This window comes from Mauremys reevesii, linkage group 3, assembly GCF_016161935.1.
Source record: "Mauremys reevesii isolate NIE-2019 linkage group 3, ASM1616193v1, whole genome shotgun sequence".
NCBI lineage: Eukaryota > Metazoa > Chordata > Testudines > Geoemydidae > Mauremys > Mauremys reevesii.
The window spans coordinates 85,467,381-85,479,520 of record NC_052625.1 but is presented as its reverse complement, the minus strand read 5'-3'; the positions used below and the strand labels follow the sequence as shown (position 1 = coordinate 85,479,520).

The window sequence follows — 12,140 nt, the reverse complement described above, 5'->3', positions numbered from 1 at the left end:
ATGGAAAAGGTGGGGGAGGGTACTAATCTGCTATTGGTTAGTGCTGGTAGCAGATTATTACCCACGGGGGAGCATGGCAAGAGTAGGGAAGGCATTCTCCCTCCTAGGGCTTGTCTACACACAACATGAACAGGTTTAACTAAGCTGTGATGTTACATTGATTTAGTTAAACTGGTGCAACTTTGTGTGTAGACCTGGCTTTAGAGGCAACCTTTCCTGGGTTACTACTGGGGCAGCGCAACTATGTGCCAACTTTTACACTGGGCTAGAGATCAAAGGACACCCTAGCCCCTTATGCAAAACTACTACCTAAGCTCATACGGTAAATACTTGTAGGAATACATTAATAGCTACCTTCATATCCAGTATGCAGTCTTTTTGCTTGTTGCTATACCATCTTGAGCTGTGATCCTATCAGTTTAATGCCAGTTCAGTTCTCCCATGAGAAACATTCATTGGACAGCTACCTACTGCAGGAAATGGTAAGAGATGGCACTTTTCCTTCTGAGTCACTGTGAACCAATACCCAGTGACTTAAGGGATACTGTCCTGCTGAATTGTCTTCCAGTTTTCTCTCTGAATTAGCACTTGATTCAGTGCCCTAGTACTGACAAGTATGGACACAGAAGATATTGTACAACTGCTGGAGAAGTATAGATGAGAAATAAAAGCAAGGTCCCAGACCACCTGTGATCATTCAAAATTCTGTAGCACTTTTCATAAGAATAGGAGTATTGCTATGTGTTATTGAACAATGCAGTGCTACTGTGCATTATTAAACAGCTGCTGGATTTCACCTCAGAGGTGGATGCCTTTCAGTGGAGGAGGATGCGATTCCTGTGTGTGGTTTGTTTATCTGTTTAAATTAATAAAATATTTTTGAATTTTTCAAGGCAAAAGGTGCTTTATAAGGCAATATTCTCCCTAACAAATCCTGTATGGCTAAAACTTTGTAACTTCTTCATATATTAATGTACTTGTTCAATTTATATTGACTTAAAAATAATTCTGTCAATGGTATTAGGAGTACTTTTTCTTCATGTGTTTGGGATATTTCATATTCAGAACAGGACAAGTGGCTTTCACTTGTATTTTCACATTTTATGTGAGGGAGTGAAGTCAGGAAAAAATATACAGTATAACATATTCTGACTTTTTAATATGTATATATGTGAACATGGATATTGGATATTTTTTGCAAAAGACAGTTTAGTTAAATACATCGAAGATTATGAGGTGCTCAGATACGACAGCAATGGGGGCCATATAAGTACCTAAGAGAGATAGTAAATCATGTTTATCACTTGTCTTTAAAGGTGTTATTAAAACAAAAAAGTTACACTTCAGGTCCAAGTGATATACCATGCATAGAGCTTATGTACACTGAGCTTAGCAGATGCCTGAAGATGACAAAGAATCTTTGATTATTCTGAGTGTTGTTTCCTTGTTGCATTAGGTATGTCTGGAGTGACAGGAGTAGCCCTGCGAGAGACCTCGTTCATTAACCGTAGCTTATCAGCTCTGTCAGATGTACTTGGAGCAATAGCAGAGCAGCGCTCTCACATTCCGTATAGAAACAGCAAACTTACCCACCTACTCCAGGATTCCATAGGTGATTATTTCTTTTGCCTTTTATGTAACAACATTGAGTTACATTTCTTCTTCCAAACTTTTTTCCACATTTTATTTGGAAAATAATCTATTGTTGTTGTTTTTTGTGTGTTGATCTTTTCCCATTGATGTTGTGTAGCATGGTAGAACAAAAGTTGTAAGGGTATGGTGCAGAGCAATGTTGTGTGGGAGGCTATCGCAGGGCACAGGGAGTCAGAACTTGGGGGTCCTGTTCTGGAGTCTCTTCTCACTGATTTGCTTAAGTCATTTAACTTTCTGGAGTCTTGCTTTTCTCGTTGGTAAATTGGTAACTGATAACAGTGACCTACCTCCAGAAGATATTGTGAAGTTTAATTAATTTAAGGTTTAATATCAAGTGAGTGTAAAAGTTAAGCTTAACTCTTCCAGGGTTTTGTTAATACAATGTATGTAAGAAATTTGCAGATTTCATGGCTGTTCTTGCTGCCCAGAATGCACAATACCAAAACAATAAATGGAGACACTTCAACATCCATTTAAGTGTTGCAACAACTTCTTCGAGTGATTGCTCACGTGCATTCCACAATAGGTGTACGTGCTCGCCATGTGCACCGGTGCCAGAAGTTCTTCCTTTACCCGTATCCATGGGGAGCGCCCCTAGTGGCGCCGCCCTGGTGCGGTATAAGGGGCGCTGCGCACTCCCCCAACCCTCAGCTCCTTCTTGCTGCCAGTAAAGGTGCTTCGGAACTGCTCTGCTCCAGCTCGGCTGTAGCTTTCCCTCTTGGACTATGTTAGTTCATAGTTGGTGCCTGTAGTTTAAAAGAAAGTAGTTTGTTAGAATTAGTTAAGTGTGGCCAGGTTGGGACATGCCCCGTGCCCCAGGCTTTGTCGTGCAACACTTGAAAATGGCCTATGCTCATGAGTGATCCGCATGTGGACTGCTCACTCTGTCTGGGGGAAACCCATCTCAGCGATCGCTGCAAGATTTGCAGATCCTTCAGACCTCGGACCAAGAAGGAGCGGGACATTCGGCTCCGATCCATTTTGATAGTCGTTTCTGACCCCAACACCGCTGCGCCGCTCCAAGTCGGCACTGAGCACCACAGCATCGGTGCACAGCGACCCAATGGTGCCCTTCACCAGTTGGCACCACTCCGTGTCCACAGGACACTCCAAAAGGCGAAGAAGAGGTCTTCTCCGCCAAGACACCAGAGCAAGACTGGGGGAGAGACTAGACCTGCATTGGGCAGCTCTCAGTGCCTGTTGGCCTCGCGGCCTCCAACTCAATTTGAGCAGAGCAGCCCAGCCCACTCCGAGCCTGCCTCCCCGGACACCAGTGGCTACATTCGGGTGCCCTCCACACCAGACGCCCTGCAAGCGTCTCGAGATGTTATGTCTCTGCCAGTATCGTCATCTCCCTGATCCAGAGGCAAGCCACCGCTCGGACCCCCGCAGTCGCCGTCTGGATGGTACCACTCACGGTCGAGGGAAGGTTCCCGATGCCATTCCCCGCTCAGTGACAGCCCTGGGCACAGTCCGCGCCGGTCTCTTGTCAACCCCCACCAGGTTGTCTGGCTGGATACCAACTGGCAGGGGTTCCAGGCACTGCTCCACCTCCAGGAACCGTAGACTTTGCAAGGAGAGCGTGCCCCGTCAAGACCGGGACAGACAGCACTGGAGGTCATTGTCTCTGAGAAGCTTCCATAGCCCCTCGCGGTACGGGCATTAACGCCGTTCCTGTTCTTCGTCTCGCTCGAGGCCCCCACCATGGCACCACTCCTGCAGCCCCAGGCGTCAATCGCTGGCACCCCACCGTCATGGATCTGCCCGTCGGAGCCGCTCCTCCACGCCGGGATCACGGTCTAGCGGTCAGCACTGCTCCTGACGTTGCCACTCGTCCCAGTCCCGGGATAGCGGTCAATCGTATTCCAGCCTGGCCTCCCCTTCGCAGCCTCCTAGAAAGGAGTCGTGGGGTGTTCATCCCTGGTCCTGCACTCAGAAGGGGACCAAGTGGTGGGACCTATGGCACTGGTGGGGATGCAGAGTACCGCACCCCCATCCTCATCCTCCCCGATAAGGCAATCACAGCCCCCCCTGTCCCGCAGATATGAGCCTCCTTATAAAAAATCAAGGGATTATAAAAAGCGCCCGCAAAGGCAATCCCGGCCTGGGCCCTCTAAGGGTAAACAGGTGGGAAATTGCCAGTTTTAACAGGATGCCTGGGGGCAACTTACCAGTTCATACCAGGGATCCACTCGCAATAAAGCTTCCCTTCTGCAACTGGTGCATGTGGCGAGCACGCAAACCTATTGTGGAATGGACATGAGCAACACATCTTGAAGAACACGGGTTATGGAAAAAGATAACTGTCTTTTCTTTTGGTATTCAGATGGGCTGCTCTACTCTATCATAGATTATTAGGGTTGGAAGTGCCCTCAGAAGGTCATCTAGTCTAACCCCCTGCTCAAAGCAGGACCAATCCCCAAATGGCCCCCCCTTAAGGATTGAACTCACAACCCTGGGTTTAGTAGGCCAATGCTCAAACCACTGAGCTATCCCTCCCCCATGTGTATGGTAGTGATAGCAAATATAAGTGAAACCCACTGGTGAATGTGTGTTGTAGGTCCCATTTTATGTCCTATCCACGGAGTATATGATTCTCTTACAGCCCCTAAATAGTGAGAGTCAGCTCAAGATGTACCAGCTTTTAGCTCTTGAGCTCCCTGGTTCAATCTTAGGTGTGGGGACGATAATATGAGCACAGATTTTCCAAGAGGATTTTTTGCCACAGAATTCTAAATTAACCTCTTCCTGCACTACAACCTTGGGGAATCAGTACACCCTGTGAAAGGCCAAATATTGAAGCTTAGCAAAATATCTGCAGTAACTTTTTTTTTTTTTAAATGGATAAAATTTTTGCCTATTTTCGAATTCTGGAAAGAGAGACAGTGAGTGGTGAAGGGATTTGCATGGGCCGGTGAGTCAGGAGATCTGGGTTTTAATGCAAGTTGTAGTACTGACATGTTGTAGGACCTTGGACATGTTACCTAAACTCTGAGCTACAGTTTCCATCCTTTGACATTTGTCATGTCAATTATTCCCATGCATGATTTTGGGAATGTCCTTAAACTACCACCATGAGCTCTTGACAGTTAAAGCTTCCTTTTTTGCAGTACTTAGATACAAGTGATCTCTTCAGCTTTTAGATATGCCGATTTTACAAATACAACAAAGCATTGATATCCAAAACGTACACGTAGACTTGTTAGTGAAAGGGGCAGAAAGTTCTGTATTACAAATGGTGAAAAATAACAGCAAATGATCAGCTAGCTAAATGAGACAATCCCATATGTAGTAGTAGCTCTTGACTGTAGTGCCCATATGCTTTCAACAGCTCTGTTTGTAAAGCGCTCTGATTCATAGAATTGATAACAGCCTACTCTGGCTTCTGTGCAGTTAGCAGGTGAGTATTTAAAAACTTACTGAAATAAGTGTGTGTGGTTTTTTACTGTTTTTAGGGGGCAACGCTAAATTGCTGGTGATGCTGTGCATCTCCCCCTGCCAGAAGTACTTAGCGGAATCGCTGCAATCCTTGGGATTCGGAACTCGTGCTCGGCAAGTTCAGAGAGGACAAGTCAAAAAAAGAAATCTGCCGGTGTCTAGCAAATCAAAATAAAAGCTAAGGCTCTTGTGGATTAAAGTATTATTAATGAGTTCCTCAGACTGAAAGGTATCTTGTTGTCATAAAGCCATGCTTTAAGATGTAAACTGCCAGTTAAAATAAACACTCCTCAAATGGCATTAGCAAAGCCATAAACTTGCTGATAATGTTCTTGTTCCAAAGATAACAACAGGTATTGAAAACGGCTACCAACCATGATGGATGGCATGGCATAGAAATAGATTATGCCGTCTGGGGAGCAACATCAACACAGAGTTTTAGAGCAAATGTTTAGCATTGGGAAATAAGTAAATTAAATCAGCAGTGCACTGATCCTGGACAGTTTGCACTGGAAGGGCTGAATCTCTGTCCTGTTAATTTGGTAAAAAACACAAGTCTTTAGTTACTCTGTTTCATTTCAGTATCTCAAACTTGGTGGGAATATTTGGTTTGATGTTTGGGTTAAAATTAGGCACATATCTTGCTGACTTGCTCTTCTCTCTCTAGCATTGGGTTATTCCTAACACATTCCTATACCCTCAAGAAAAAAACAGGACCCAAACAACCTAACTTAAAGTACCATGCTTTAACTACTATGGCAGCATTCTTCTAGCTGCTTTTGCCATCTTTCCTGTGCTGAAGGTGTAGGATGGTGGGTTGAGGTCTTTGAATGATATGACATTGAGGGAGGAGTCTTAAACAATTTCAAATAACATTACAGATCAAAAGAGATTCTGAGGTATGTAGTTGGGTTTTATTAACTTCGAATGTGTGTTTGTGCTGTTTGAATGCTCAGCAGAGGCCAGTGATTCACTCTGACTTTTTGCCTCTAGGGATCGTACTGCCTCTAGCCTGGGATAGAGGTCATTGGTGGGGCTCTGTGAGGAGGCTTAAATTGCATTTGCCTATCTGAAAGACTTGATTTTATAGTGCTCTGAGTCTCTTAACTTTCACAAGCATAAATATTTATCCAGAGATTATATAGCATACTACTATTGGAATTTCACCCTTGAATGTATACCGGCTGCTACATTGCACGTGGTGCTCTAGTATTATCTCTGACCCTCAGTACATTAGCATTGTAATTGTGTGATGTGAGAAAACTCATTTTCCTAATAATGCGGCCAGGTTAAAATTCCTGGATTGACTTTACCTGATTTTAGCTGTAACACAAGAAAAAGCTAGTCGTCTTCTGGGTGGGAATTTACTTTCATATGGACAGAAGAGAGGATATAATGAAGTCCAAGGGTTGCTAAAATAATCAGAGGAGAAAGGGTTGGATTGAGTAATATTAGCATATAAAATGAAATGCACAGTATAAAATTATGTGGGAGTTAGGCACCTAGCTGCTTTTGAAATTCCACTAGGCCCCTATCTGCATCTTTAGATACCTAAATACCATCTGGCCTGAAGGTACTTTAAAGATTTTTACCTTCAAACTTGATTTTTTCATAAACTATTATTTCCTTGCTGAGGCTTTTCTTCAAAGCTAGGTATTTATTTACAAAATCTACATAATACAAAACCTAGCAATAATGTATTGTTAAGGCTGAGAAATCAAGTCCTCAAGTGTCAGCAAATACCAAAAGTTAAAGTTTCTACATTAACATTAACTCTGCCAGATTGCACAATGTAGCATTTTCTATTCCTGTTTTCCTTGTTACCTTAGTGCATTACTCTGTTTGATCTGTATCGTAACATGTACAGGATATGCAGGGCAGCAAAGTTAACATTATTCTAGAAACCTTTGGTTTTGGAATTTCCTGCTTATAAGGATTTGATTCCTCAATCTTAGTGTTGTATTTGATGTCCCTTTATTTTTACAGAGGGATGTGAGTGGGAGAGACAGACTGCTTCTAAATTGTAGCATGAACTGAAATGAATAAGTTTATTATTAAGTGTTTTGTGGCTCCATTAGTACCTAGATGGAACTATGGTCTGTGGGGGTTGCACTAATAATAACCTAAGGGGCTAATGTGTCATAGAGGAAGTGATGTTTTATTATGAAAATACAAGCAAATTAAGGGTAAGAATTATAAAATCATAACCAGTATACAGTCTGGATAACAGAACCCTAAAATAGGGTAAAACCCTTAATGAAGCCAAAACATGTCTACAGCTTAGAGTTCAGCTGTTCCTTTTGTGAACTCTCTCTTGCATTGCTGCTTCACTCGCTCTGTGATTAAAGTGCTCCTTGCTCTATAGTTCATGCCATGAAGACCACAGCTCTAGAGGCAGTCATTTTATTGCCATTACAATGTGCAGCACCATAAGCATCAGGAAATGCAGTCCATAGCAAGGAGTATATATTACATCTTTCCCAGCAATGTAATTTATTTTGCTATATGAACGTGGACAAATCACTAAGGGCCAGAGTTAGAAAGGTATTTAGGTGCAGAAAGATGCAGAAAGACAGTGGGAGTTAGACACCTAACTCTCAAGTCCATGTAGCACTAGGCACCTATCTACTTCTTTAGGTGCTTAAATGCCTTTGTAAATCTGGCCCTAAATCCTAATGCCCAGATCCTCAACGGTATTTAGATGCTTTACTCCCCGGACCTGGACCTAAATTCCAGATTTCAATTAATCCATGTGTATTAGACATCTTACCTGATTTGGTGCTTTTGAAATCTCACTAGGTGCCTGCTTGCATCTTGAGGCTCCTAAATACCTTTGGAAATCTGACCCTAAATCACTTTTGAAAATAGGATTTAAGTCAGGTACGTGCTTCTGAAAATATTACCCCTAAGTAAGTGGTTTGATTTTTTTTGCAGAGGTTCTGAACACCAGCAGCTCCTGGGGGCTTAAATAGAGCTGTAATTGTCTACACTTATGCAAATCAGCTCAGAGTTTTAAAAAAAGAACAATTAACTATCATGTCTCTTTCGCCAATTGTTAAACTAAACCTCAACCTTTGTTGAAGTTTGATTTTTATTTGTATGTATATATATTTTTACTTATTTTATTGTCTGCACATAGCTTCATGCCTTGGCTGCAGCTACACCACAAAGAAAGGCTGTTCTTCATTGTAGCCAGGGCTTGGAAAACCATAATTAGTACTGGAATGCTCACAATCATGTTTAATTTGTTTTTAAATATTCATCATTGAAGCTATTTTATTTAAGTGCTTTTCCAAACCGCTAGAGATTTGAGGAGCGGGCTGGTTCCTGGAAAAGGCTTTGCGTTCCCCCAGTGGGCAGTAGTTGGCTGAAAAGAGCTACACGCTCCTTATCTTCCAACGAAAAAGACTGCAGCTTTTGTTCATGGACGGGATAGAGTGGGCCTGGCCCAAGCCACTTGGAATGCTGAAAGCATCCCCTCTGGCTTAGTTTTTCTCTGCTGAGTATACCGGTAATTAATAATAGTCCCAGGCAGTCAAATATACAGGCCATTTACTAGACAAATGAGACCAGTGGGTGAGCTTGATGCAGGAAGAGGATAGTCAAGGATAGATGGGGAGGGAAAAGAGGCATGAGGAAAGAAGCATATCCAGTGCAGTCTGTGCATGTAACATAGCCTCTGACCTATATGTATACACACAGAGATATTTTTTTTCAAAGCTACATCCTTACGGACTAGCGGGGTCTTTTGAGATATAGAATGGCCATAATCTTATCAAAAAGTAGTGCACAGTTGGGAATTCATCACCAAGAAAAATATAGCTTTATGCTATAAGTGGAAAGTGGTCATTCTTTGCAAAGTATTAAGGATAGGTCAGTGGGTCTCCTAGGGAACGGGAGAGAAGGTGTGAGAGAGAGAGAGTCCAAAGCACCTGAAAATTAAAATAAGAAAAAATTAAACTGCTAGAGAAGGATGTTTAGACTATAACCAAGTCAATATTTTAAATTCCTTAGTTCAGTATTTCCCAGACATTTGAAATCTGAGCCCCCTTTTCAGGAAATGCAACCAATCATGCTCCCCCTGCAATCTGAGTTACTCAGAGTTCATTGTGCATATTTTAATGATATATGACACTTCCTTTCCCTTCTTACATGCTTTGATCAACAATGAACTAGTTAAAGTTGACATTTAAAGTAATATCATTGGCATCTGAATTAGCACCCTCTTGAGATGAATGGGGTAGGTCACACCTCCAAGTTATTGGTTCAGGCTTGCTGCAAATTCAGGCCTGTAATCTCTGTATTGATTATACTCGGGTCATATTTTGAAGGTTTTATTCACAGTCATAACAAAAAGAGACTATGGGCTTGTAAAGATACAGTTTGAGCAAAATCTTTGTGTGGATATTCTTATTTTGGATAAAAAGTGACCTATTTGGGTTTAGCTTGTCAGTAAAAACATGACAAACTAAATCAAAACAAGGCCTTCTTAAGCTCAAGTAAGTTATCCGCACAAGGGTTTTGCACTAACCCAAGTAAATCAGTTTCTAAGCAATCAGATGGTCTGGCTCTGCCCCACTTTTTCTTGAGGCTAGTCCTTCATGTGGCTTAGATATCATTTTCTTATGTAGACTAGATGGAAATCTCAGAATCAATCCTTTATAAGTGGTCAAGAAGTATTTTTTGTTAAAAGTAGGTGGTAACTTTTTCTAACAATTTGAACCTGCTGATTTTGAAAATGGTTGTTACCAAGCTGAATGTTGATGTTTAGACCCTCAAACTTGCAAATTAATATAGCAAAGAGTCCTGTGGCACCTTATAGACTAACAGACGTATTGGAGCATGAGCTTTCGTGGGTGAATACCCACTTCATCGGATGCATCACCAAAAATGTTTGATATACTAACAGCATGTGCATGAACTTAAACAGATAGTGAAAGCAACAATAAGGCCTCCACTGGAGTATTGTGTCCAGTTCTGGGCACCATATTTCAGGAAAGATGTGGACAAATTGGAGAAAGTCCAGAAAAGAGCAACAAACATGATTAAACGTCTAGAAAATGACCTATGAGGGAAGATTGAAAAAAATGGGTTTGTTAGTCTGGAGAAGAGAAGTCTGAGGGGGGACATGGTAACAGTTTTCAAGTACAAGGAAGAGGGTAAAAACTGTTCTCGTTAACTTCAAGACAGATTAAGCAATGGGCTTAAATTGCAGAAAGGGCGGTTTAGGTTGGACATTAGGAAAAACTTACTAACTGTCAGGGTAGTTAAACACTGGAACAAATTGCCTAGGGAGATTGTGGAATCTCTGTCAGTGGAGGTTTTTAAGAACAGGTTAGACAAATCCCTGAGAGGAATGGTCTTATTACTTCGTCCTGCCTTGAGTTCAGAGGAATGGACTAGATGACTTATTGAGGTTCATTCCCATCAGGGATAGCTCAGTGGTTTGAGCATTGGCCTGCTAAACCCAGGGTTGAGAGTTCAATCCTTGAGGGGGCCATGTAGGGAAGTGGGGTAAAAATTTGGGGATTGGTCCTGCTTTGAGCAGGGGGTTAGACTAGATGATCTCCTGAGGTCCCTTCCAACCTTGATATTCTGTGAGGTGGTGATTTATGACATTCATATTGGTTACTGTAGGTAAATCATGGAACTGGTAGTAAGTCTCAAAAGAGCCACTCCTAAGAAACAAGTAAAGAAGATGTGCATGAAGCAGGTGAACAAGGATTGCAAAGAATAAGGGATGCAACAGCCATTAGAAAGAAATCGCAAGATGACAAATACTGGGCAGCCATTGGCAGAATTGAGACCATCTTTCATTCAGAACAGACAGTATCCACAGAAGTTGCTATGCCCAATATATTGACAAAGGCAAAATCAAGATGTTCGAGAAAGCAAGAGCATCTGCAACTGATGTCTCATGTGGCAAGCTGTAGTGATCCCAATAAAGACACCAGTGTCCATAATACAAGACAGTCCACCTTTGTGACTGGAGATGCTGCATGTTTTGTCAAGAAATGCACCCTAAACCCAGACTCATCTCTGTAATTACATTTCAAGATGACTGGATAGATAATGAAGGCAGCTGTATTTGATCACAAAATGAGTGTTCATTTAGCTGGAGTCAATGACCTTATAGCTGCTCAAGTCAAGTACCAACTGACATGTTACATCCTGTTTATGAGGTCTGTGATTGAAAAAAAGTGGGGTCACCAAAATTACTGACCCAGCAGTGCTTTGGCTTCAAAACGAGCTTCAGTATGCAGCCAATCAAGACCATGTTTTGATGTTATCTTGAGGTTTGGCATTGCTACTCCAATCTTTCAAAGGAAACTTGCACTGAAATTCCATATTCCTACATCAGATGTAGATCACCATTCAAGGAAAAACTCCAAGCTTTATTTCAGTTCATTTAATTGCCTGACCAGTCTCCTGCTGAGAGACAAATACTCTTAGTCCCAGCTAAGTATATATATGTAGCTGTCTCACAAATGATGGATTCTTGTCAAGATGGCCATCCTCATTTACCATTCCCAGGAATTCATATTTCTGGCACATGTTGTACTGAAAATCCAGGAATATACTTTGTCACACGCTGGCCACAAAGGTTTCAACGTCAGTGAAGATTATGCAGCTTCTTGCATTCCAGATAGTCTGTACATATTCCTCCATGTGCTGTATGAAGGCCAATCTCTTGAGTGAATGAGTGAATTCAAGGTGCTTAGTGTAGTTCAAGACATATATGGGTATGAATGGTAGAAAGAAAGGAACACCAAAGCATATTGGTCTCGGCAGGGCACCCAAATTAGGAAACAAGGTCAAAACAACTTATTCAACTTTTCCATAAGGTTGGCCTCTGCATTTGTTATGAAGCAATCCTAAAGGTGAACACTGCCCGAGCAGAGAAAACCCTACAAAATATGGATGCTGAAAACAGTGCTGTTTTTCTTCCCAACCTTGTTCCCAGGAAGTTTGTTCTCTATACAGCTGACAATATTGACATATATTATTATTCGCTGGATGGCAAAAACACATTCCGTGCAACCCAAGTC

The 12,140-nt window shown here is 42.0% G+C and overlaps 1 protein-coding gene across 6 annotated transcripts in view; it reads left to right on the top strand.

The window, feature by feature from the left end:
- The window catches only part of KIF25 (kinesin family member 25), a 62,460-nt gene extending 57,083 nt beyond the window's left edge, over nucleotides 1-5,377 (top strand). For 5 of the 6 annotated variants that reach the window (XM_039533037.1, XM_039533038.1, XM_039533040.1 and 2 more), the window contains 2 exons: nucleotides 1,457-1,612; nucleotides 5,109-5,377. In XM_039533037.1, the coding sequence (XP_039388971.1) occupies nucleotides 1,457-1,612; nucleotides 5,109-5,266 (314 nt within the window). In that variant the 3' untranslated portion in view covers nucleotides 5,267-5,377. Of the gene's footprint in view, nucleotides 1-1,456; nucleotides 1,613-5,108 lie in introns of those variants that run through there. The other variant, XR_005597226.1, reaches the window with a different exon arrangement.
- The last annotated feature ends 6,763 nt before the right edge of the window (nucleotides 5,378-12,140 follow it).